This window comes from Fulmarus glacialis, unplaced genomic scaffold (genome assembly GCF_000690835.1).
Source record: "Fulmarus glacialis isolate BGI_N327 unplaced genomic scaffold, ASM69083v1 scaffold9696, whole genome shotgun sequence".
Classification (NCBI taxonomy): Eukaryota; Metazoa; Chordata; class Aves; order Procellariiformes; family Procellariidae; genus Fulmarus; species Fulmarus glacialis.
In genome coordinates, this window is record NW_009216235.1 from 175 (window position 1) to 27,339 (window position 27,165).

General features: G+C 46.6%; 1 protein-coding gene across 1 annotated transcript in view; it reads left to right on the forward strand.

Annotated features, from left to right (window-relative positions):
• Positions 1-1,261: 1,261 nt before the first annotated feature.
• The window catches only part of LOC104077842 (mitogen-activated protein kinase kinase kinase 3-like), a gene marked incomplete at its 5' end in the record, with an annotated part of 42,657 nt that continues 16,753 nt past the window's right edge, over positions 1,262-27,165 (forward strand). The window contains 5 exons of the mRNA XM_009579232.1: positions 1,262-1,371; positions 11,241-11,284; positions 12,278-12,377; positions 18,381-18,494; positions 20,012-20,123. Coding sequence (XP_009577527.1) covers positions 1,262-1,371; positions 11,241-11,284; positions 12,278-12,377; positions 18,381-18,494; positions 20,012-20,123 — 480 coding nt within the window. The remainder of the gene's footprint in view (positions 1,372-11,240; positions 11,285-12,277; positions 12,378-18,380; positions 18,495-20,011; positions 20,124-27,165) is intronic.

Genomic DNA, 27,165 nt, shown 5'->3' on the forward strand with positions numbered 1-27,165 from the left:
CACAGCATGCATGAGAAGTCTTTTTCTTACATCTTTTTTTTTCACAGCTTTAGTCCTGATACAACCCAGCAGGAGGAGCAGGAAAAGAGGAGATGATGTTGTATCTGAGCATGAGGATCCAGGACACATACCTCCCTAGGGAAAGAACCTCAGTATTTGGGTCCAATCCTGTTGGTTGACGGTTGGACTCGATGATCTTAGAGGTCTTTTCCAACCTTAATGATTCTATGATTCTGTCTGATTTCTTTTTGCCATCTTTCACGTCTTTGCAGACTTTGAGTTAAACCTGCAGGCTGGCTTGGCGTAGGGGTGCCTCTATTCCTGGAGACACTCCATTTTACACAAAATGCAGTAGCTGTATTTGTATTTTTACAGTAATAGCCGCATGTGCCTAATACCTGCCTGTCTTGACTGTATCATGAACATGGAGCATGCAATGGGTTCTCACACCCTCCTAATGAGTATGCTGTGCCCTGGGTCTCGATAGAGTTTTTAGTGCTTGTGGTTGATATTTTGCAATAGAATAGTTTATAGCTGCTTTAAGAGACCACAACCATAGATGTAAAAGTGTTGAAAAGGAGGAGATTGGTTTCAGATCAAATGGGTCCTTCAAAGTTCTCTAGTTACTGCAGAAATCAGAAATACCATATGGGCTCTCAGAGTGTGTCTCTCTTCTATCCAGCGTAGTTGAGTTTGTTACCTCTTCTAATGAGTTTCTTGCCCTATCCCATGGTTTGTCACTGGCTCTAGGTTTGAAAATCAGTTGTGGCTCTTGAGCGTCTTTAATAAAGAGGGAGGAGAGGAGGAGATGAAGAACTGTGTTGTACTCCGTCACCTGCTGCGTGAGCTTTCTGGGTCCTGAAAGCTTTCGGTCCTGTAGAACACCACCTTATACCTCACAAACTGGATCCAGCCTGGATGGTGCATCTGGCCCATGGGTCCCTCTCCAAAGGGCCCCATGGGCAGCAGACATGGGCTGCGAGCTGGAGGAGCTGGAGGAGCAATGGTCACCCACACTCAGCCACTGGCTTTTCTGAGGATCTGTCTCACCTGTGATTAAGAGACCTGTATTTCCAAGACACAATGGGCTGGGCGGGACTGTGGTGTAGTCTTTGAATGCTTCTCTTGATAAGAAGGCTAGACATCATGTCTTTTGACCCATTTGGGTTGAAAGATTGTATTTTCAATACTGTGTTTTTACTCTGCACTTCCAGGGGCGAGGTTGCCTTCCACACTTCAGTTGTCTCTCCTTCTTTTGCAGATGAAGAAGAAGCTCTGAACTCTATTATGAAGGATTTGGCAGCACTGGGCAAATGTGGGGGGTTGCTGGACAACAACAGGAATAAAAACAGTGTCCACTCCAGCAAACAGGTAAGGCATTGCTTGAGTCCACCCCAAACTCCAGTAGACCAAAGAGGTGGGCATGGTGCTTAGCACGCTGGGAGAACAGAGTTTAAATGTTAGAACTGAAGTTAACAAGTGCTGCAGGAGCTCAGCACATCAGAAATAACATAGTTTTACCGAGGCATAGCTTTAGGACCTCTTTTTGAAGAGCTGAAAAGAAGCTACAGGCATCCCTGTATCACAGGGGAGCAATGGAGGAGCAGAGGAGAAGAGTGATACCCCAAATCATTCACAAATATAACAGTAGAGCCTGCAACTGGTTTTAAATCTCACATCCCACCCCAAGGCACTTCCTTCTCTTGCTTAGCACTGAAAGTAGTAGAACTTGTTACAGGCTATGCAGCTTTAAGATTTGGATTAGTCAAATGTTTTCTATTGACAGCGTTGATGAAATACAATATTTATCATGTGCACTTTTACTTCAGATATTACAAAGACAGACTGCCAACTTTGAGCTGTAGACACCCAGGCTCTTTTGGGAGGAATAATGTCATTCTTATATAAAGTGTTTAAATGTTAATTACTGGTGTTTATCTTTATGCTCCTAAAACCAAACATTTTGGCCCTGTTGCGCATTCAGAGTTGATTTGGTGAGCAAAAACATTGTCCCTTGAGCAATGTCAGAAATTATTTGCTGACATTGATATAATAGCTAAAGTGGATTTAATAGCCTGTTTGCATATGGAACAAATATTATGTGAACACGAAAGTTGTGAAGAAAGAATTCAGTTGTCAAAATAGCAAGAAAAAAAGAAGAAGGGGAAAGAAGAGAGGACCAGGAAGCTGCTGGAGAAGCATGAGAGCAAATCCACTTGGAATTCCACTTCTAGTGCCACGGCTTGGAATAAGCTTGCAATCAACTTTGCAATTGCTGAATGCCTAGCAAGGAAGAAAACAAATTGTCATTTACTGTTGTCATGCCTATTTTAATGGCAGTTTTGCTACTAACAAATAACTCTGGATGCAGAGGGGAAAAGTGTGCACGTAGCATGTCTGTTTTAAAGTGTGTCCTGGCGGTAGCAGCTGTCCAAGTTGAATCACTGGATTTGTGTTCAGCTCATGCTGAAATAAGTCCAAGATGTTTACAAAACTGACCAGAGAAATTCAGAGCTGGCTCTCTGCAGCTGCAGGCGAAGCAGACAATCCAGCACAGCGTTGGATGGCTCTGAGAGTAGCATTTTCTGCAAGTTGATGGGTGGGGACCATACCAAGCCATCTCGGGTTGCTGTCAGGATAGCAAAGCTTTTTAGACTTCTCTTAAATAACAGATTTGTTTTCTCACAATGGGGGAAAATCCCTGCTGTCATTTTTGAAAATGTTGCTGTAAATGCTGCAGATACACAGTTATCCAGATAATTAGTTGAAAATAAGGAAAAAAATAGTTTTCCTTGGCTGAATTCTTATCTACAAAAGTTTCATAAAGTTGACGTCTTGCAATCAAATTCGTATCCACAGCCCATCCACTCTGTATCTTCATTTATTAATCACCAATAGAGTTATGTTGTGCTCTGATATCAGCTTTAGAATTGTTGGTTGCCACTTGCGTTTAATTTTATTATATTAGGAATCAAACTTGCCTTCCCAATTACAACATTGATGCTTGGAAAAACATTGCCTCCTTTATGATTTTTCTTTTTATCCATAAGCGGACCAGCCGTAGCTGCATGCTCATTGTTACTCAGAGCTCTCTGATGGAGGAGACGCAAATAGTCAGCATCCCGCTCTCCTCGCGCATCCGGGGTTGAGGATTCAGACCAACAGGCCCCACGAGATGAAGGGCGTTGGAGTATGTTGAATTGTTGCTTCACTAAATTAGACTAGCTGGAACAAGTCTGGCTCGTGGGACGACGGGAGTCTAGTCTGCGAGGTGGGGAGTGGCCAAAGTAGGTGGAATTAGTGGGGACTTGGTTCATGTTTGCAGCTCAGAAACTTTTAATCAACTTGTTTGGGTCACTTTTAGGTTGTTTTTTTTTTTTTTTCCTTGTTTTTGAGCACAGAAATTGATGGGGGGGAAAAGATTGCTTTAGAAATGCTGTTGTCATGCCTATGATTTGTTGTTCCTTTGGTACTTGGTGTTCCCTTTTTTTTTTTCCTTTTTTATTTTTTTCTGTGCTCAGGTTGGCTGGTTGGACTGAAGGATGCACTGCACGTCTCCCTTCTTGGAGAGGGAGAGTGAGGCATGGGGCATTTACATGCTAAATTTTCCTCTTGGGAATCTCATTGTAGGTGTCTCTTATGAGGCTTTGCAGCAACGTGCTAACATTGAAATACTTGGGTCTGGATGTTCAGTTGTTAGATTAAAAAAAAGTAATCTTTTTTTCCTGTAGAAAAATGCTTTTCTGAGGCATGGGAATCCTTTAGTCAGTGTTCCAAATTTCCACTGAAAAACATTTTAAACAAGAATGTGTTGACTAACTAGCCTGCCGCTTTGTGGCTTGTTTCCCTTGTTTTTTGGTCCACAGAGAAATGCAACCAAAGTGCTATCTCATCCCTGTCTCCTGGAGGGGTTCCTTAGTGCTCTCTTGACAGAAGTTGAAATTTGGAGCCTGCCAGATAGTATTCCTGGTAGGCCGGGGCCACACAAGAAAGTAGTCTGTGGGGGTGTGCGCCACACAATATTTCTTCCCCCAAATATCGACAGTTTTACTTCAGATCATCTTATGAAATGAACGTCCTTTGGCAAATTGCATAAAAATCTTTCTTTTTTTAGTTTGCTTTCCTTACCAATGAGTTTAAGACTAATGCTGAGTTTCTGGATGTCTAATGCCTCATGGTAGAACAAGCTGGAAATGAGAACAGCAATACTTGATGCACAGTGCAGATGAGTTTCCTCCCTTAGATTGCCCAGGCAGCTGGCAGCAGATGTGATGGCTGAGCTTGAATCTCCCGAGTCCTGGTTAGATGTGTCAGTCACTACGTTACACTGCCTTTCTGCCTTCTGAGAAAACAGGGTAGAGGGATAGAGATGGCACCCTTTTCCTTTTGCGTGCAAGTTACAATCTTTAAAATGGAGCCATTCTTTGGGAACAGAGGGATCATCCTGACATCATTCCTAGTGCATCCTCTGCACTGTTATTCCTCCATTATTCCTTTTATCACTCTATTATTCCTCATGCATCCTCTGGTGTGGCTGGAAGGAGTCCTTTCAGGCAGTCTCCTGGACTGAACAGACAAAGGAGTTTGTTTATAGCAGTGGCTCTGAAGAGGGGAAGGAGGAAACAGCAGAATAAAGATCTGCATTGTGATCACTAAGGAAAAAGATGAGTGGGATAAGAAAGGAAACCACAAAAAATTAGAAATCCCAAACAAAAGCATGGAGGAGAAAGGAGCAATTATATTAACATTTATTTTGCATCTGTCTATTTATGTGCACATCCATTTATTTATATAAATAGCGCTTGGCAACTCGCAGTATGAAGATGGTTGTCAGTGCTGCGCTTCGTCTAATGACAGGGCATTGGTGTGGGCTTCTATCACAGCTGATGACAGCTAGCAATTCCTCTGCCATGTTAATTTTGATTGCAAGTTCTCCCATGGCAATAAAGTCCAATACTTGCGGGGAATGTGTTCCCATGCACAACAAATGTCAGACTGACCTAAACGTTGTTCTTTTAGTAAATCACCTCTGGACATTCTTTTCTTTGGCAAGATGGATGCAGGACAAGGCTTGCTTATAACTAGAATAAAATACAGCTCATGTTCTAGGGCTCTCTGTTTGTAGGTCTTCAAGCAGCCTAGAAGGAGTTTGGCTTTATCACCTCTGTTTTACCGTTGGGGAATATGAGGGTCCATAAATATCACCTTGAAGATGGGAGTCTCTATGAGGAGATCTGCAGGGATTGCCCCACCTGGGGGGCAGAAGCAAGGGACCAAGAGGGCAGCAGCACCGGTTGGGAAAGGCTTGGCTGGAGATGGCAAAGGCAGTGGAGTCCCAAGGATTTGGGGAAGAGGCTTTCCCTTGTCTGTGTGTGGAGCTGACTTGGGTGCTAAGAGGGTAATACCAAGGAGAAATCCAGCTGGAAAAAAAGCTATTTCCTGCCAGGTAGGTGGTTTGGATAAACATTTTGAAGCCTGTGATTTCTGCTGCTGTATAAACCAAATATACCTATAACAGGGAGCAATGAACCCTCTAGACATCATCTTTCCACGGGCCTCTTAGCTGCTCATGTGCTGGGCTTGCTTTTTCAGAGGAAAAGAGCTGTAAGGATGCAGGGGGACCAAGATATTTCATAGCTTCCACCCCCCGAGAGGAGAAGGGGGCAATGCCGGACAAACCCCTTTCTGTCTGATTACTGAATAACCCGAAGCGCGTGGGGGTTCTGTGCAGATAATTCCTAATGACGCGGATTAGTCATCTCCTATTGCGGTTTAGGGACGTGGTCCAGCTGTCTGGCTTGTAACGAACGTCCCGTTGCTAAAAGCAGGGGCGAGCACAGGACTAATGCAAACAACGTGCACGTCGGGGAGGTGCAGAAGTCCCCTCGGCCTGGCCCTGTGGTGCTGATTTCTCTTGGCCGAAGCCAGAAGTTGAGGAGAAATCCCACCGCTTTGTGGCTTTGTACAAAGGAGTAACTAGAGCACTCATGCTTGAACAGCACACCGCTCAGCAGGGTTTTCCCATTGTTTCATAATCCAACAAGTAGAAAATGAGAGAAGTGAATATAATCCCTCAGCTTACCCTCCAGCATGCAGAAATGGGTCTCCTTCATTGCCCCTGTTTTTCCCCAGGGGGGAAACTAAGGCAAAGTAAGTGTCCAAGGTCTCATGGGTGGGTAAGAGCAAAGCTGGAAGCAGCCCCTCTTGGTGCAGTGCTGAAGGGAAGGGAGGGCCCCTTACAATGATTTTTCCTGCCTTTCTTGACCTCAGAAGGGTTAATGCTGGAGTTGGAGGCTTTGTCCCAGGTGGTTTGTGAGGCAACCATGGATTTGGATGGAAGGAGTGATCCAAAGGCCCTGTCCCTGTGGTGTCTCAGCATGGGCGAAGCCGTCCTCTGGTTAGGTTTGACAAGAGCAGCTTTAAAAGCAAGCCACAGAGGTGGAGTCCGACCAGAATGCTGTTTCTGACGGTGGCTGAATTTGGGAGGAGGAGAGGACATGATGGGGGGTGTCTTTGAACTTGGCGCTCATCCGGGATTTTACAGCGTGGCAGTCTTAGGTGCTTCAGCTCTCAGTGCCACACTAGCGCACAGGCAGACGTGGAGGTGCGGGGCTGTCTCCTCTGCTGGGTCCCTGCCTGCGGTCGGTGGCATCGAGGCGATGCAGCAAGGGTGTCCCTGCGCCATCGGTCACCCTTCTCCACGGTCATGGTATTGCTCAGCTTGGACTCATGCTCCTGATCTGATGGACCCTCTGGGTGTTCAGCAGCTGAGGGTGCTCAGCACCTCCTGTTCCTCCAAAGCCACTTCCATTTTAGGCCTAACCGCATGTTTTCCTGCTCTCCGTGTGTGCTTTTATTATAAACAGCAGCCAGCTCTTCAGGGATCTCTGTATAAGATCATGATTCACCTCGTTTGGAAACACTTTTTCCATTTTTTTCCAACGTTTCCCTTAATCTAAACCAGCGTGCAGGACTGCTTGCTCCAGCTCCGGGGGCCGAGCTTGGCCGAGCCCTCCGGGGTGCATGGTCCCCAGCCAAGCGCCTCGCGGGCAGGAGCGGTTGCCCCCTCTGCCCCCCCCGATTCCCGTCAGCACTTCCTCTGAAGCTCGGCAGTTGCGGTCTTTTCTCTTCGTGAAATTAGAAGTTTTGAGGAAGGAGCTAAAAATACCTCAAGGAAAGCCTGGAAAGATGGTGATGGGTTTGTGGCCACTGCGGTGGCTTTGCTTTTTCCTTGCGGATGGCAAGAAAGGGTAAAATACCATTTGTTAGCGGGGCTGGAGGAAATGCCGGTACAAGTATCTCGCAGAAGAAATTATTCCAGAAACGAAGGGAATTACTGTGGTATTTCCTGTCAGGGTTGTCGCTTATTTTGTTTGTGTCGCAGCAGGGCCTACAGGCGCCAGCCGAGACACGGGCTCCTCCGTGCCCCATGTTGTACGGAAACGCACGTGAAGAGGGAAAGTTACTCAGTACATAGAACCTAGGAGACGAAACATCTAAATTTTGTCCTTGACTCTGCCACTCTGCTTCACAGAATGAATCACAGAATGGTTTGGGTTGGAAGGACCTTTAAAGATCATCTCGTGCAACCCCCCTGCCGTGGGCGGGGACACCTTCCACTAGATCAGGTTGCTCAAAGCCCCATCCAACCTGACCTTGAACACTGCCAGTGATGGAGCATCCACAACTTCTCTGGGCAACCTGTTCCAGTGTTTCACCATAAACTTCATCATAAAAAATTTATTCTTTATATCCAACCTAAACCTAGCCTTTTGCAGTTTAAAACTGTTGCCCCTTGTCCTGTCACTACAGGACCTGGTACAAAGTGTCTCTCCATCTTATAAAGCCCCCTTTATATATTGAAAAGCTGCGTTAAGGTCTCCCTGGAGCCTTCTCTTCCCCAGACTGGGCTTCTTCTTCACACCTTTAGGCAAAGCACCTCGTGCATTCATGCCTAAGTTTCCTCTGCTTGTTCCATTATCTGTCTCAGCTTTCACAGTGCTCCATGAAACCGTTGCTCAAATCCTCTGCCAGAGCTCAGTGTTTAAGGGTGGTGCCTTGCGGCATGGCCTTACCCCTCTCCTCCACCGTATTTAACACACGCCCTTCTTGGATGTCTCAGCTTGTTCTCCTACACCAACTAATGACTTCTTGATTCTGGGGAGAACAAGGCTGCCATTAACCTCATTTGACATCTGATGGCAGGGAGGGTAAATAGAACAACTTGGATTGTGCAAGGAGGAGTCACTGTTGTCTTCATTCCTCACAAAATTGCAAAAATGAGTAGGACCCAGCAGCCTCCACCACCTGCACCTCTTCCACGACCTGCCCTCTTCCACAACCTGCCCTCGAGCATTTGCGTGTTGTGTTGAGGTCCTTACGGAGAAGATGCTGATCCTGCCTTCCCCTCGATTGTGCATTTGAGATGCTGGGTGCAGACTTGCGTGAGATTTTGCTCCAGCGCTTGGCAGTGCCCCAGATTCCCTGTGTAATCTCAAACCAGTTGCTCCAAACCAGATTTCCATGGGTGTAAAAAATCACAGCCTGCTCCGGCATTTAGGAAGTGTTTTGCATCCCACTTGGGACTTCCTCGTGCTTTGGGCACTGCCCACTTTTTTTTTTTTTTAAAGGAAAAAAGTATTTGTTGCTGATAGTGGTGATGAATTCAGCTTTAGCTGTGCGTCAAAAACATGAGCAAGCCAAGGGAAGACTGCAAAATAAAACTGTAACCAACTTCTCAGACTATAGATAAATATTTATTTATTCCTCTTCCAAATGCTTGCAAGCTTAAGGTCTCGGTTTCTTTGAGGGAGGCAAGAGGTTAGTGGTTTTTATATCAGAAAAAAAAAAAATATCTAATTAACAAATGAAGTGGGTTTTCATTCCCCTATTGCAGCCAGTGTGTTGTTTGCTCTGCTCAGCAGCAGAGCGGAGCAGTGTGGGGCAGCTGGCTTACTTCTGTTGGCTTCGGGCCATAGCACATCAGCCCTGTTGTTGATGTAGAAGAAAAGGATGCAGCAGGGTCGTGGCTCTTCTTTTTTTTTTTTTTTTTTTTTCTGTTTTTCCCCTTTTCTTCTCTCTCTGGAGGTTTATACGAGTGTTTTGACATTTTCCAGCCACAAGCTGTTTTTCAAAACTTATTTGTCTGCAAAATTTGTGTTGCTCAGCATAAACAGGCAGCGCGTGCTATGTCCCGGCTCGGTGCAGTGTTCGGGTCTGCGCTGAAAGTGAAACCTGTGTTTTGAAAGGTTTCCTGCAGCAAGGCCGGAGCTTTTCCCTTGAGCTTTTCCCTTTACACGTCCTGCTCCTTTGTAAGGAGAAATCTCAAAAGTTCCTTACTTTTTTTTCTCTTACTTTAAAGAAGGGCTTTGCGGAGCTACATGCAGTGAACCCACACCGGCTGATTTACTGCCAGCATCCAGGAGGGATGAACCAGCTAGGCCCTGTTCAGAGAGGCACGTGCAAATAAAAATTGGCGTAAAAGAGCCCATATCTTTTTTCTTTTCCAACAGAGATAATCCAAGGTGGTAATCCCACCCGTATTTGCCTGTCTCTCTAGAATGATTTGGACTTTCAACGTTAGGTTAGTTATGGTCATCTCTTCTCCTTTTGAATTTCGGACTGTTTTAGAGATAGTTTGGTATTTTTATGGGTTGGGTCTGGTTCTAGAAGCAAACCTGGAATTTGTCCAGACATTGTGGGTCTGGAGAACTGGCTGCAGACACCGAGGTGATGTCAGTGCCTGTTTAGCACAGGCCTGTAACACTGCTGGAGTGCCCCATTTGGTGACTGTCCTGGCACTGGTTCTTCGCAGTCTTTCTGGAAACACAGAAAATGCCACGAGCAGACATAAAAAGGATGCGTTTCGGATGATCCAACATGTTTACCCTGAATCTGCTGGCGTTTTTTAAGCTTTTCAACTGAATCACCTCCAGTCTTGACTTCCTGAACTTCGATGGGTGTTTGCAGAACTCAAGGAGCTGTCAGTTTAAAAATAAACATAAGGACACCCGTCCACCTCATTTTCCTCATTAGAGACAAAGCTCTTTCACTGTGGCTCTGCTTTCCCTCTGAGAGGATGGAAAGTGTGCCTTCACGCGCTGGCAATCCAAGGTTAGAGATAAGGCCCTTGCTCAGGAAGGGCTGTCACCCACCCATTCGGGGATTATCCCTGTGAGATGCAGGCGGTGCAGGACCGAGCCCTCCCTGGTGTTACACCTCGGAGGGAGGTGGCGAGTACTTTTTTCTCCATGGGAAGAAAACCACTATTTGAGGAGGCTTGTGTGCACTAGCAGGGGCAGAGCCCTCGTTAACTGGGGTGACTAAACTTGGTCTGGGAAGTAAAGAGGGTTTTGATCTGCCTTGGAGACCACCGGAAAGTCCTGGCATGAGCCAAGGGATGCTAGAGGGATGCTTGGCTCAGGCTTGGTCTGAGAAGCTGAATGAATGAAAAGGCTCCTTGTGGTCTCGATCGCTGCTAAATATGCACAAATAGAGGATGGGAGAAGTGGCTTTTGCTAGTCCCTCCACTGCACAGTCTACCCATGACTCTGCTGGCTCTTCTTTGGGCAAATTTAATTATTTCTCTTGAGGTGAGCAACAGGTCAGTTCAGGGTGGGCGTTTGCTGTGTAAAGTGTAGTGATGCCTGATATACTTTGCATTTTGTATGTCCTAAGAAAATAACAGCCACCCCACCACCACCCCAGCACTGTCGGCTTTTAAAATCCAAGACTATGTCTCCACTTCCATTATAGTGTGCGTGCTTTTACTTCTTATTTCTTTGCCCCAAGTATTCCTGTGTTCTATTTAACATCCTCTGAGCTTTGCGTTTTGGGTTTCCAACAGAAAAATACTGGGATAAAACCATGGGAAGCGCTGAAGATGGACAGACATCACACACTTAACATGTTTGCCTCTTCGATAATAGTGCCTTGTTCCCAGCTGAGTTCAGAGCGTTCAAAATTTTCCACTTTTATTAATGCATTTTGTTGAAACTGACAGATACACAGAGGAGTGAATGTCCTCTTGTCTACAGAGGATCTTATTTTTTGACAAGCACATTTATCAGCAATGTGGAGTTTCCCTAAAGTCCTTGAGTCCATCAGGCAGCTTGGCCCTAAATAGACCAGATGCCCACTGGAGTTAGGGGAGTCTCCCTGAGAACTGCAATCAGCTTTGGATCTGCGTGTCAATCTGGGATGCAGTTTGGGACCTAACCATTTTCTGCTTTCCCTTTCAGCAGCGAAATGTCAGGATCAAGTTTGAATATGAAGGAGAGAAAAGGTGTGTACCCAACCCAGTCCCCCACATGTACAGGGACAAATCACCCTTTTCACCCAATGTCATCCTACTGACTTCAGCCAGCTGCAGATGAGCTCACAGCAGGATTTGTTCCCCTAAAATCAACTACAATTTTATATGCAAAAGCTTTGCCTTGTCATCCTGTTTGCCGCAAGTACCTCCTGGGATTTGCACACAGGCAAAGTGGTTCCAAGCTGGAAGTCATTAAATGCCTCTTACCAGGGGCATAGGGTGCATGCTTGGATCCTTTTCTCTTTTTAGTTCTTGAGCCCTGCTGAAACACAGCTGATGCCCTTTGATTAGCAGCCTATGACACTTACTTAAGATAACCAGATTTTGGGCACGAGTCCCATAAAAATAGAGCTGGGAGTTAAAGCTTGCCTGCCCTTCCCTGCTTGACATTTCCATGGAATCACCTCTGCTTGGTGCTTGGTGACTGTGGCAGGGCAGGACACAGGGCTGGAAACTCGCAGGCTGATGGTCCAAGTTGCATGTTAAAGCCAAAGAAAATTTAAGTAATGTTACCATAGGGCTAGACTGTACCTGCTGATATGTACCTATAGAGCTGCATGTGATGGTACAGGAGAGTCACAGGATGCCAAACTGCATTATTCTCCTACCTATTCAGAGTCACTTGCTGAAAATGTAGATGATAAATCACTGACCAGTGCCTGACCCTGGGTCTTCTCCAGTGAAGGGCTGCTGGACTCTCTTCTTTTCCACCTATACTTCACAGTAGGGGGAGAGCAGAAGAGCTGCACTAGGATTTTTGGTAGATATCCTTGCAGGGTAGAGCAAGTCTCCTCTTGGGCATAGCAGATGAGCAGCATTTCTATGACTGTAAAAGCAAGGAGCAAGCTTTATGCTTTGTGATGGAAGAATACAGGTCCTTTCTTCTGAATTGTCAGTCTAATCCCAAATTCCAGTATGCTTCTACTAAATTGAGACTATTGTTGTATTTGTTTGTGTATACAGGATTATCCAGTTTCCAAGACCAGTCAAATTCAAAGAAGTGGTGCAGAAGGTCACGGATGCTTTTGGACAGACGATGGACTTAGTCTGTGTGAACAATGAGGTACTCTTCTTATTGCTAATGGAGAGTTTTAGGATGCCTGGTGCGCACTTCAGAATTGAGCAGTGGTTTGTTCTTAAGGCCCTAATTTAGTGTTGTACATGGATGTAAAGAAAAATAATCTTATTTTGTGGTTCCCAGCTAGTAAGCAATACAAGAGCTGTTGTCCGGGCACAGCTCAGTTCGAGTCTCAGACTCCAAGCCAGACTTTCCCCTTCTCAAAATTATTTCAATTAATGGTGACACAGGAGCATTGTCTTTCCCCCAGAACAAAAAATCCCCCTAACTCAAACAGGGGGAGGAATTAAGTAACTGAGATGAAGGAGTCATTGTCAGTTCAGTTACACAGTCAGCAGCAGTAGATGTTTTCCCATTATCGCCCTTGGGGCAATTAGACCGACTTTCAGAGTGTATCTGGCTGGTGAGAGTGCACACAGGGCAGAGAGGAGAGCAGCTGAGACCAAACGGCTTTCCGGAGAGCCACTGAAGTGACTGTAGGCTACTGCATGTTTGGTTTGGATGTGAAGCCTTTCTGTCTTGGGGGCATTTGCAGGAGCATGGTGAAGTCCAGAGCACGAGTGACAGTGCTGCTAACACAGCTTACTTTTATCCATCACTGACTTTGTTTCACCCCGAAACCCCAGAACCACGTGCATGTTCCTGTGGTTAGGTCTGCAGTGAAATGTGCGTCACTGTAGGTTCCTCTAGCAGGTCCTGTGGCCACGTGCAGGCAGCCAAGAAACCCTCCCTCTGTGACCCTTGCATTTTAAGGCTTGAAGACCTTTCTACTCCAACCTTCTTCATAACATAGGCCACTGTCGTTTTCCAACTTTTTCTTTGAGCCCAGCACCGTGTCTGAAAGGAGCGTGATGATGCGGGCCTTTACCTAGAAGGGGGCAATCCTTGGCATCTGTTTTGGTGTGCTTAGTGTTTTCTTGTGAGGCATCTTGCCATGAACTGGGCAGGCAGCTGGAGCCACTGGACTCTTAAGGTGGGTTTGGGTTTGGGAAGAAGGAGAAGGCCAGATGACAAATAGATAGGCTTTTAAACACCAATTCTGATGGTTTTAGATCTGTCCTGACAGCTTGTTTGTTCAAGTATTAATTGCAAATGACTAACAGCCTTTCATTAAAGTATGAATGGAGAGGGAGGTCATGAAGAGAGCTTTCTTGCCTTTTTTTTTTCTTTTCTTTTTTTTTCTTCCTTCTGTTTCAGTGCAGATTTGATCCACAAAAAGGTTGCTATTCTTTTATAATAGGTACCTCATGATACCAAAGTGTCCACTGGGATTTGGCTTTGAATGCGGTCAGGTTTCTAATCTTGGGCATTCTCTGACAGCCCTCCCGGGAAAAGCCTGCCATTGAATTCTCCAGGAATGACTCATTTCATTCCAGGTTTCTTTCCACTGGAAGAGGAATTTTTTCCAGCAATAGCAAATAATGCATTTTATTCCATGTTAGAGACTGTCTTCCTGGCTATGTGCACAGCACATAGCAGGATCATAAGCAGGCCTTTGGGTAGCCCTAACTTCTTAGGGTTGAGAAGGACCTTCAGTATTTTGGTTTTTTACGCATAAAAATTCCTCTTTGTGAGAACCCACACCTTTGGGAAGAGGCCTGAGCAGTAGTAATTCAGGGTTATTATTGTGGAAACACTATAAACAGAAAAAAGTAACCTTCGGGGAGATAGCCTACATGTCCACATGGTGACACCCCAGCATCTGGCTCCTAGCATGTTCTGCGTCAGGTTTTTGAGCCTCATGACTGCAAGTCTCAGAGGTAGCCTGACCGCAGACTCATTACAATTAATGTTTTACCCTTTCTTCGTGCTCAGAGGGAACTGTGCAGTAATTCTTTGTTGCCATCAGATGTTTCTCTTGCAGTAGCACCTTGTAGATCAGAATTACACTGAGGTCAACAGGCCCCTACAAAAGCTCACTAAAAGCTCACTCCTGGTGAAGCAGGAGTCCTGAAGCCAAGATCAGCGAGATGAGCATGCCACTTGGGTGGAGCAGGGGCATGCATGAATCACATCCTGGTGGGACCATGGAATCAACAGGCTTGGGCTGGTATAGATAAGAGCGGGGCCTGGCCGTGGGTGTACTGCATGGGGCATGTCTGCACATTAGTACTAGGCTGGACTCATCTTTCTGATGAGCGGGACAGCAAAATCTGGCCTGGCCATGGACAGCATGGTGTGGTGTTTCTTAGACAGTTGGCTGTGTTATGGATTGAGAGACTGGCAAATGCTCTGTCTGAATTTGATGGGTTCGCACTGCTCAACAGCTGCTCCAGGTGTGACTAAGCATTACCTTGTTGTTTGTCCCATCTCCATCACCAACTGACCTTGGGCAGAACACTGAACCTCGGTGTGCCACCAGTTCTCTTCTGACCTCCCCTTGCTTGTCTCCTCTGAGGCTGTCCCTCAGCATCATTTTGGAAGGTTAGGGAGAGCTAAAGCCTAGGGAAGTGGTGGAAGCTCTGTTACGGGGGGGAGGAGGGGTGTTTAAAAGCATATTTAACAAACATTTGTCGAGAATTGTTGATGCCAGTTGGTCCTGCATTGGGCAGGAAGATGAACTAATTGACCTCTCAGATTTTTCCCCAACCCTGTTTCCTACTATTCTTTGGCTTTCTGCAGTGTCTTACGGAGTGAGGTCTAGCAATACTCTTGTAGTCGGTGAAAAGTGACCCTTTGCACTCACTTTCTTAGACTGCAGTGAATTGACTACCAAGTCCCATACTAAAACATTAGGCTCCAGGGGAGTATACTATTTAAAAGCACAAAGAAAATCTAATAAGCTCTATTTAGTGGAACTTCTGTGTGGGTAAACTTTGCTGTTCATCATGGCTGCTCACTCTGTAGACGGGATAAACCCAGTTACTGGAAATGCACCCTGGCAATTACTTCCGTGGTTCTGCGTCTATATTTAGTTTCGTGCCTAGTAGATACCTGTTCCTGATATCTGTATGTGCCACAGTCTGGAAGCCAAATGGAGCAAAACTTACTTGCCAGATGTGGGTAATAGGTAAAGCCAAGTTAAATACTGGCTCCAGTCCTTTTTACAGGAGGGCAATTTCTGCCTGATGTTTTTGGCTCCTCTGAAGCAGGCATGCAAACGTGTTAATGTTGTGATATTGGAGTGAGATGGAGTGACCTGCAGAACATTCTGTTCAAAGCAGCAGCTGAGGGACTGCAGCTCTGAGCACTTGTGAGGAGCTCAGTAAAAGGATGGGTGAGCAGTGGGACTATACTTACAGATCAGAGTCAAATTCTGCTTGGTGGTGAAACGAAGGGGAGCAGCTCTCTCTTCTGTTTGGGTGAACATAGGAGAGAAGGTTTTTCTGCTTCATGCACCTATGGAGCCCTTGTGAACTTCAAGAGGATTAAGCAGTGCACCGAGAGAATATCCCTTAAGCTCTGCTGCTTAAGGAAGCAGACTGTGAGGACAGCTGCACAGCATTTGGGAGACTTATTCAATACCATCTTTGTCTGGTATCTGCTGTGACCACGGGTGATTAATTCAGATCCCAAAGTTTAACCATGAACCATGGTCTAACCATTTACTCCATTGACCTACTGAAAGCCCTGAATAGTTGATATCTACCTGGTGAGTACTTTCCTTTCATTTATGTCCAAGCCCTGTTCCAGAAGGGGAACTGTTTCCAGCCTTGCTTGTGAGGCCCAGACCAGACAAGAGTGGTGTTAGTGTTCTCTGTAAACCCCCCAGCTGGTTAGGTCCCTTGCTTGGGAGGTAAGGGACATCTTCCTGAACTCTTCCTCATCTGGTGGTTGAGAATTCAAGTCCCTACAGCCTGTAAGGGTATCCTGGGGTGAGGCTTTCTCAAGAGCTCCTCTCGGAATCTTTTTCCTACACACAAATAACTAAGTAGTTTTCAGACAAAGGGTGCACAGCCAGATTATCCCTCTTCCTGGGAAATGTGCTAAATGCTTTGCTCTAGAGTCTTTTTTTCTGTCTTTTTGTAGAAATTTCTCAACCACGTTTGCATACCTTATACCAGACGAGCACTCCTAGCTCAACCTGAAGTTCATTGCTTAAATATCTTTTGAGAACTGACCTTGTCTTTCCTCAACAATTACCACTAGTTCCAGCAATTACACCTGGCAGCTTCCTTTTCTCACCTGTTAATCCCATTTCTGGATATCTAACTCTCCCATGCAAGCTATAGGGGTCCTGGGTATCTAATTTGGGACTGTAAACTCTACAGAATAGCAGGTTGCATTAAACTTAGCTATTGCAGTGCCTCTTTGCAGACCTGGCTTTTAGTATCCCGAAGCTGGGTGCTAAAGGTAGGTATCAACTCAGGACCACCTGCTATCCACAGCTGTGGGAGCTTGGTTTTCTTGGTTAAGCCTGATGTTTATCATGTGAAATAGGTGGCCTGCATATGGCTTGGTTCCCTGTCTGCAAAATGGGGACAAAAGATAACCTACCTATCACACAGGAGAGGACAAACTCAATCCACACCTTGAAGTGCTCACACTGTAGAAATAGCAGCCACATGGACATCTAAGATGGAGCTTGGCGGGCTCAGGCTGTGGTCCTTGGGTGGAGGAGGTGACTGTAGCAGTTTCCCAAGGTGAAACCTCATCTCTGTTGGGTAAACTTTGGGCCCACAGCCTTCCCTTGACCTGGTCATTCCCAAAGTCACAGTGCACACAGTCTGAGGTGTATTTATGTATGGGACAACAGCCAAACCCTTGGCAACACCCTGAGATCAAAAAGGTAGACACAGGCAGTTTTTGAGTGTCGTCTTCTGGAGCGGTTGATCTGAGGTGTGTTTGCTGTGGCTGGTGGCATGAACCCTGATCACCCAGAGGGCTGAGCAGCCTTTCAGGAGTGCTGGGCAGCTGTGGCTCCCAGTAAGACCAGTGAGAGCCTACTGGGAGCTGTGGCTACTCGCTCCCTTCGGTAGGTGGAACTGCTGTGTACTTTGGCACAGGCATAAGTATAACGTGCTGTGTTGGCTGGATTCAGTGTCAGTGCCCGAGGCAACCTACAGAGGCTGAGGACTGGTTTTTGTGAGATTAGGCAGAATGCTCCTGGATGAGGGGCAAAAAGTTCTGGTTTTAATCTTAGCTCAGGGCAGCTGAAGGCCACAGAGCCCCTGTGAAGTGCAGCTGTGTTAGGCATTGGAAGCTTTGCAGGCTATCTGCAGGATGTGGTACACCACAGAGCAATATCAGGAGGTTCAAATTCCCTCTGGAGATATGAGGGCAATAGTCTGCCACTTACCAGGAAAACATCAGGACCTTTAGCTGCCTGATAGACACTGCACTGTGTAGCTCTCTGTTCTATTTACCTTATAAAGAGCAGAAGTTGAATTTGTCCTGCTGGGAGTCAAAGAAGTGGTTCTTGGAGGCAGAGCAATGCACACCTTCCACATCAAAAGGGAAAAGACTCTTATTTGTGAGACGTTCCCTGATTTCACCTGATGCCCAAACACTGGGGAGACTGTGTCAGTGCAGAGGAACACTGGTTGCAGCAGTAGGGAAGGCCACTGAGTATCTGCCAGAGTAAATCCTCGGGTGTAGCTCACTGCTTTCTTGGAGCACCATTGCATCACCATCTTCCCAGGAAGAAACCCAGGAAGAATGGGGCTGTTTTGGGGTTGGGTAGCAGCAGGTCCTGCCTACAAACTCCAAGATCAGAGCAGCCCCAGAATAGCAGGCAGCAAGCCTAAGGTTTCATCTCAGCCCTCTCCTCTTCCCGCTAGCTGAATTGGTGATGTGACCTTTAAGCTCTCTCCTTGCAGATGTTTTTTGTTGTGATTTTTTGCATCTGTTCCTTGGTAGATGAGAACTTGGAAGAAAACGTTAGAGCTCAGCAAGCTGGAGGGCATGGGGGCTCTGTTTTCCATCCGCTTTCTCGGGTTCCTCCCTCGTCCCCCGATTCCCAAGCTGCTCACTGCAAGGATCTGGCTTCCTCTGTTTACCAAAAAGTGTGACGCTGCCGTGCTCCGGTGTTTGTTCAATGCTTTCCAGCTCTTGATCCCGCTGAAATCCCAGGAAGATTTGGACAAAGCGATGGAACAGTTGGAGCTGAGCCCTTCCCTGAAGAGCCTGCGAATCCTCGTGAGTGCTCCAAAGAAAGCGAATGTGAGCCCTTCACCTTCTCTGCTCTTTTGTGTCTGGAGTGAGATGTCTTGTTATTGTGTTGGGGAGTGGAAATGAGTCTCCTGACGGTGCAGAGCAGAGGGCAAGCTGGTCATGAGGGGGGTCAGCCCTGCTCTGGCTCAGCTGCTCGGAAATCCTCCTGTGGTGGCAGCCAGAGACTGAGCTGAGCTCCCTCTAGCTCCTTCTACAACCTGTGAAGGGTTAAATACCGTACTGGTCCTCAAACAAGGTTAAACACCAAGAGAACCCCTTGTGCTTTCTGCCTAGGGATGCTGTCAACATTCTTCTGTAGCCTCTCCTCCATATACAGGATGATGCCCTGGCCCTTGCCATGCTGGGTGGCAGTGTGGGGACCGTTCCCTCCATGTGGTGCTGGAGTACTAAAGGCCACAGGGAGCGAACTGGAGAATCCTTCAGTCTCATGCAGGACTGTCTTTTTTCCCATTATTTATTTATTTGTTTTTCCTGAGCTCAGTGGTTTTGCAGTTAAGCCTGTTAGCTTGACCTCGCGTGCACAGAGTGTTGCCAAAGCACATGTCGTGCTGCCCCAAGCACAGGCTGTAAAGCAAGGGATTTACAGATGTTGCAACTCTGTTTCTTCCTTATATTTCCTAGAAGTACCGGGGAGACTGGGAGTCTTGAAACTCATAGTGCTTGTCCTCATGCTACTGCTGGTGCTCGCAGCTCCTGGAACTTCTCTGCTCCTTTTGAGAGGCTCTCAAACGGTGCAGGGACCAGAGTCCCAGGGGAAAACTGAGCCATCAGTTGGACTTTCCTAAATCCTGGGCAGAAATGGGGTGATCTGCCCTAGCAACTGCAGGAACATTGCAGTATTGCAAGTCAGCTACTAAGAGCAGGACAGCCAGGTAGATTCATGCATACCTTTGAGAGTAGGTCCAACTCTTCCTGAAGCGTGTAACCATGCAAAAACATTCGGCTCCAAAGTCACGCATAGAATTATCACAAAATCACAGTGCATTGTAGCATGTTAACTTAGTAAGACTTGGCCGCTACCATTTAAGTTACCAGCTGGATTGTCATTTCCTTGCTTTCCCCCTTATCTTCCCTAGCAGAGCGTGATCCTCCGCTCTGTTCCTCTGCTCTGTTACAGAGGAACCCCTGCAGTGCCTAGGCTGCCACTGAAGTCTAGGGAGCGTGGAGGAGAGGCTCTGATTTTGGGACTGCAAACTTGGGTTCAGGGCAGGAATCAATCTCTGTATCTATCTGGAAATAATGCCAGTGTGGGAACGGTCTTTTATGTCAAATACCTGTATTTATCATTATCAAATGGAGCTCAATCTTATCTTATTAGAGTATTTTAACAACAGATGTGAATTGTTTGTGAATGATTTCTGGATCACCCTAGATTACATGCATGTCTTTTTTTTTTTTTTTGGTTCTTGGGTAGTATGGTCGTGGGGAGCCAAATACAAGGTTTCACATGGTGTGTCTGCAAGGGCTCTGGCAGAGTCTGATCATTTCCTTTGTCTGATTACCAGCTCCTCCAACCAAACAACAGTAAACAGCACGAAATGAGGATCTCCAGATCCATGGGTGATATCATGGGATCCCTGTACAAGGACTCCGAGAGGACGCGGAAGTATTCAACAGGTCAGTGAAATGCAACGCTCTTCAGGGTGGTTTGTGCTATTACAAGCTGACCACCATCGCCTTTCTATTTCCTGTCACAACTCTGTAGCTGCTACAGTCTGGACGGCCACCCTGATGTCTCCCACCAGTAGCTCAGTGCAGTTGCTGCTTATCCTCAGCCTGAGGAATAGACTCTGCAAACTGCACAGGTCGGATGAGGTTGTGCTGAGCAGAGAGTCGCGTTGGGCATGAAAATTAAGAAGAGCAGGGGATCTGAGGTGTAATTTGAGGGGGGAAATGCAGTGGTAAAAATCTCCAGTGAATTTGATGCTACTGAGCTTCACCAAAGTGAAGAGTAAGGATCTATAGAAAGCCAAGGCTTTTTGAGACCTTGACATACTTATTCCTTTAACCATCTGCTGTTGTTCTCTCGGCGTCTTTCCCCCTTCCCCTGTTAGCAGAATAATGTAGCTGAATGGGCTTGGGTTCCTTAGCTCCTGAGCTGGGACCAGGTTCACCGCATAAGGACCAAATATGTTTCTCTGAGCCACCAATCTGTTCTCGTTGGTGAAATGAAGTCTGTGGTAGTTGCTTTTGTGGTTTCTCAGGAGAATGGATGTGCGCAGTGTTTTGCAGTGTTCATATTTCAGATGAAGGGGAGCATCCCTTTCCTTCGGAGGTGCTGGGAGTAGGTACCTGCAGCCTCTGAAGCCGGGCTGGCAAACGCCTAGTCTCTTCTTGCAGCCCCGCAGGGGCTGGAGTTTGTTCATAGCCTTGTGTGGTCTTTCCTTTCGTTTTCTGTGCTTGAGTTTATGCTTTTCTTGCTTTCTAAAATACTCTGAACTTTTTGAAATGACAAGTACTCTTGATAAGCTGTCTGTAGGACCTTCTGTGTGAAGAACCTTGTAGGATTTTGTAGAGAGCAGTGTGTCTTGTTCAGAACTGGTAAAGCTGCCCATAGGACTGTATAGCAGGGGTATAATTACAACCTATAGGCAGGATCAATGATCTTGAAATACAATGACTATTCTCTGCTGCATCTATGGGTGCTGGTTACAGGGTAATTCCTACAGATCCCTATTGTTTTCATACAATTATTTGACAACTGTAGAAACAACAAAATCAGAGGCCTTGAATAAAGTATGATCCTGCAGTACAAATATACATGAAGATATGCTTCATCCTCCAAAGATCCTCTGTACTTATATGGCAGTAAACACTTTGAAACTCTTTGTGCAATAAAGAGTATTTTTCTCAAAGGATTTGTCCTTCCTTTTTCTCATAGCCTGTGCTGCCTTGATAACATATCCTGTGGTTTGCTGCATCTCAGACAATGATATGTAGGAAATGTTCTTCTAGGGTAGGTCCAATATAGCCCCTTGTGCAGCCATGCCCAACTCTTACTGAAGCTAAGGGTGGGTGGTACATGTGCAAGAGCTCTCTTTGGACTTGTTGTTTGGATATGCCAGGGATGTCTTTTTCTATTGTGGCTTTTTTTCTAGCTCACACAGCTCTTGAGAGTTTGCCTAGAGTCTGGCAGAGTCACTACATGATTCTGAAGGAAATGCACACGCAAATACGTGGTAAGGCACAGAGCCTCAGCAGAAACTGTGCTTGAGCAAAACATCTCTGCTGCTCTTTTTTGGCACTTGTTAAGCTGCTAATGTAAGCCAGCGAAGAGCTGTGGCACTGGGAGCTGTCACTGATGTGTGAACCAAGCATGATGGGCAGAATTGATCCCATGTGTAGCTGTGCTAGCGAGAAGATTAGTTCTGGCAAAGTTAGACTTTCCTGCTAGCTTTTATGCCATGCTTTGTCCTTTTCTTACTGTTTTGGAGCTGCTGTAGTACCAAGAGAGTCTCTGACCAGGTCCCTGCTGACTGTGAGGTGTCCCTGCCTTGAAGAGCATCCTGTAGATAAGACAAGGCAGACAAAGGAAGAGACATCAGCTCTGCAAGGGTGTGAACCTGAGGTACAGATGGGTTTTGAGGGAATGCCTGAATAGCAGAGTGGAGGAATGGGTATAACATGCTGGTTTAATGTAGATAATGGAGGAGGAGGACTGGGCAGCAGAGTGTGCTAACGTTGGGATCTTCAGGAGAGTCTGCATGCCGATTACTAATGCACCAAAACCAGTGTCCTCTGCGCTGTTATATAGTTAGGTAGCAAAGGTAACCAGCCCGTGTTACAGTCATCCTTCTGTTTTTTTCCATGCGGACCATCAGTCTTGCTTTTAGTTTGAAAAGAGGTTGCAGCAAACCCTCTGCATGGTAACAGCACACCAGACCTCTCTTTGGAGTGGTCAGGGGTCTGTATGAAGCTACCACAGCCCTGCTTAGGAGGTGTTCGCAATCTAGCAGATTCAGTTTTTTGACTGGGTCAGAACTGGGTAATCTAGCAGCTGGGTAGAAACTCCAGTGAGCTGAAAGGGAGAGCAGTGTTTCAAATGGAGCATAAAACTGAAAGTCAGGCAATAGACAGACAGAGATGATCCTGTGTTGTGGTTCCCTGAACTGGGGATTTCACTGAACTTGGTGGATAGTCAAAAGGCAGCCTAGGAGGCTGGGATTTCTGTAGAAGAAACTATTCTTCACTTGCAGTTGCAAGGTATTTCACAGTGTTTGCTTCTGCTGTCATCGAAGTGGTTGCTGTCAAGAGAGGCTCTTAACTCAATTCAGCTTTTCTCTTGAAACCACATTTAAAAGGAGATTTAAAGTGACTTTATAAAAAAGGTGATTCAGGGTCATGTTCTCAGTGTTTCTGAGATGCCTCATGTTTTTCTGCTGACTCTGCCATGTTAGCAGCAGCAAAAAATAATAAAACTGCATGTTGTTGGCACAAGTACATTGGAAGAGGGGTAGATGTTCTGGGCAAGATTTGGCTATTTTTGCTTCTGCCGGACAGAAAATATCTTCACTCCATGTCCTTGAAAAACCTTATGCAAAGTCAATATTTTCTTTTTTTTCCCATAAACTTTTTCAGTGGAAATCCCCACCCCCCTTTTTTTTTGGGGGGGGAGTGGAAAATGTTCTAGTCTCTTAGTGACCAGCATCTGCAAATGTTCAGCTGAGTGCCAGGAAACTTTGGCTAAAATCTATTCGGGTTCTGGATTTTCAGATACGTGAGGGTTGTTTTTGTTTACTTTGAGGAAATATATGTTTCAAAATTATTCAAGAGCCCCATTCCAGGATCACCATTTCAGTGGAAACATTTGCCAAAAGCTTTATTTTTTTTATTCTTTTTTTTTTTTTTCCACGGTGGCAAACCAGGCTGCTGAGCCGTGGCATCATGTGCCTGCCAGCCCTCTCCAGACCAGGAGTGAATGCTGGCTGGGTCCGTGCTGTCAAATATGGACCAGCCATGGGAACAGCAGGACTTTCGCCTCGAAGAAGTGCCACCGCAGTGATGGTACGCAGGTTTTCATGGATGCCTGGACACGTGTGCAGCAGCATCTAACCCCTGCTATCACGCTGGGAGGATTTGGATGCAGATCTCCAGAGAGAGACGGTACAAAGACTTTGCTGGTGCACAGGCTGGCCAGATGACTCTGAGAAACAAAGGCCTGTGCCGTTAAATTCACAGGGCCAGGACACAAACACTCGTTGGCCATTCGTGAGGTTGCTTAATCATTAGCACATTCCCTGGCCAACCCTGTACCAATGACAGTGCCCGGGTACAAATGAGGGTAGCACGGGCTAGGGACCTGCTGCAGGAGTTGTTGGCATGGATAAGACCCCCTCTGTTTTGAGAAGAGGAGTAGAATTTGGCTGTGTGCATCATACCAGCTGCTTTAGGGCTAGAAAATGGGCTCTGTTCTGCTTATTAGTACAGAAGTACCCTAAAGTTTGCCTTAAATCAAGATGTAGGAATCCATCCTCAGAGGATCAGCACGGAGACGAGGAAAACTTGTAGGGGTCCCACTGGAAAAGAAGAAATCGCGGGAGATTTGGTCCATCTGCTCACACCTCCCCTCGGCAGTCACAGAGTGAGAAATTCCCTGCAGGTTTCTCTCTTTTTGGAGACTGCGTCCTGAGGCCCATGTTTCTGCCAGGGCTCAGAGGAACGGCACATCTTGACGTCATGTCCTTCGTTCGGCTCTGCGGTGATGTCATCCTAGGGCTGGGCTCTCCGTGGCTGCAGCTGTGAGTGTAGGTGGCTGCCAACAAACCCTCCCCAGCTCTGACTTTTAAGGGGCTTCTCTTCTCCATCGGGACCCCTGCTTGATGCCAATTGGTGATGGATGAAGTTTTGGGAAGGACCTGCCAGGGCAGGGAAAGGGTGAAGCCAGGGAACGCAGAGGGAAGCAAAGCCTGGGACAGGGGAGCTGGCTGTACGTGCAGCACCACAAACTCTGCGCCTACTGCATGAAAGAGACTTCTTAAATAAAAATAACAGAAGGGAACATGAAAGACCCCAGCAGATGCCAACAGTGACTATAAGTCTCTGTGCTGGCCTGGTTCACCCTGCTCAGGACATGCTGTGCTCTAGTTTCAATTATATGGCTTTACATTAGTGCATGTAACATGGAGCAGGAATCCCTTCCCAAAACACCTTGCTCCAAAGGGTAACTGAGGTCAGATGCTCAACTGGTGCCAATCTGCAGAGTTCCTCTGAGTTCAGGAATCCTGAATAGAGCTGCTGAGATCCAGCCAGCATTCGGCTTAAAGAAGTGCCTCAGAGCCTGCCCCATCCCCACTGGGATGACCCCAGGAGGACAGTCCCTTGGGGTCTCCTCTCTGCCTGGTGCTGCTGCTGTTTCCTGAGTATTAGGTCAAGTGTGAACAGCGTCCGTGATGCGTCAAACAGGCACATCTGGGCTTGTCTGTCCGTTTCTTCCTCTGCCTCTGGGTGGGTAAAGCAGCGTTATCTAATATATCCAATATACCTTCTGTTGCCCCCACTATGAATTAAGCCTGCCATTGAGTACCAGAGTTGCTCTCTCTTCCTGACCCCTGTTTTTCCATTCCCCCCCCACCAGCAGCACTGAGATTGCCTGAGGTTTTGTTAACAGGGCAGGAGCGGGGGAATCAACCTCCCCCGGCTCCGGGGCTCTGCTCCCACCACCTCCCCGTGTTCCTCCTGGCCAGATGGGCATGCATGGATGCGAACAAGTGCTCCTGGAGGTGTGAAGCTGCATAAATTACTTAGAGCAGCTCTTCTACCCGAACAGCCTGGCTGAAACGGATCTGGTTCAATCCAGCAGTTTCCAGGCGTGCAAAAGCCTGAGCGTTTTGTTTAACTTCCTTGCCTGCTGGGAAATGGCTAGTGTCTTATCCCCTTTTACAGTTTTTGGCAGGAAATGTGACTCTGGAAAGTCAAACACAACCGACCTGATGACTGGGAGTAGTTGTTACAGGCAAAGGCTTAATGTGAGATCACGCAAAGTCTTTATGCTTGTGATAAATCTCATTTAACTCCCTGGGTTCAAAATCAAACAGGGCATGTACAGCTCTTTGTAAAATCCAAGTTGAAGACTTCCTGGGCAGTGGGTGGGTTGTTGTAGCGAGAGATCCCAGCACTGCACGAGCAGACCCACACCTCTTAGTAGCAGTAGCAAACTGCGCAAATAAAAAAATGCTCAAGAGAGCTCAGATACAGCAGGTACACCATGTCAAATCCTCTAGCAGCTTTTTGGAGCAAGAGCCACCCTAATGTCTTTATGCAGCACTCTGGATTCACATCTGCTAAGCAAATGAGGGGATGATAATGCAGTGATTTATCCAGGGTGCCCAAACTGTTAAATGGTTAAACATTTGTTTATTTATCTTCAAAGAGAGGATGCTGTACTTCCCAACTGGTTTTGTTTTTAGGGCTGGTGGAAAGCCAGTTCATTACGAGCGCCGCAGCACTCGAGAAATTCTCTCCCCCTGATCTTGGCGTTACTTCAGTTGGGCTTTTTTTGCTGTGTTCTTATCCTGCAGGAAATCTGTGAAGGAGAAAATAGGAAGAAGAAAAAAAAGTAACTCAAAGCCATATGACTTTCATTTTTACAATCTGAACAAGGAGCCTGGAGGGAGATGTACCGTGGGACAGAGATACCTATATATTTGGTATAAATCCAGCAAGCCTGATTTAGTGATCTTTAATGCTGGTGTGACACTGTTAACGTTAGCAGCTCCTGATGCGTATCAGCTTAAGTGAAAGGTGGGGACTTGGACTTGAAGTGTTGACCACACTGATGGATTTATGCCAGAGATCAATCTGGCACAGTAACTGTGATGCAAAGTAGCAGCAGAAGAGGCAGAAGTGTTGTGTTGATTGATCAGTGTTGACTTTTCATGATGGGATAGGCCCCTTCCTAGTACCTTTCTCTTGCAATATTGTGCTATGCCTAGGCATGTTGTTACCATGACTTTGGCCTCTTGGTAGAGGGATCTGCTTGGTAGAGTACCATGGGATAAAGCCCTGGAGGGAAGAGGGGCCCAAGAAAGCTGGTTAATATTCAATGATCACCTCGTCCAAGCTCAGGAGCGATGCATCCCAACAAAGAGGAAGTCAGGTAAAAACGCCAGGAGGCCTGGATGGATCAACAAGGAGCTCCTGGACAAACTCAAACACAAGAAGGAAGCCTACAGAGGGTGGAAACAAGGACAGGTAGCCTGGGAGGAATACAGAGAAATTGTCTGAGCGGCCAGGGATCAGGTCAGGAAAGCTAAAGCCCTGATAGAATTAAATCTGGCCAGGGACGTCAAGGGCAACAAGAAAAGCTTCTATAGGTACGTTGGTGATAAAAGGAAGACTAGAGAAAATGTGGTCCCTCTCCGGAAGGAATCGGGAGATCTGGTTACCCAGGATATGGAGAAGGCTGAGGTACTCAATTACTTTTTTGCCTCAGTCTTCACTGGCAAGTGCTCGAGCCTCACTGCCCAAGTCGCAGAACGCAAAGGCAGGGACTGGGAGAATGAAGAGCTGCCCACTGTAGGAGAAGATCAGGTTCGAGACCATCTAAGGAACCTGAAGGTGCACAAGTCCATGGGACCTGATGAGATCAACCTGCGGGTCCTGAGGGAACTGGTGGATGAAGTTGCTAAGCCACTATTGATCCTATTTGCGAAGTCGTTGC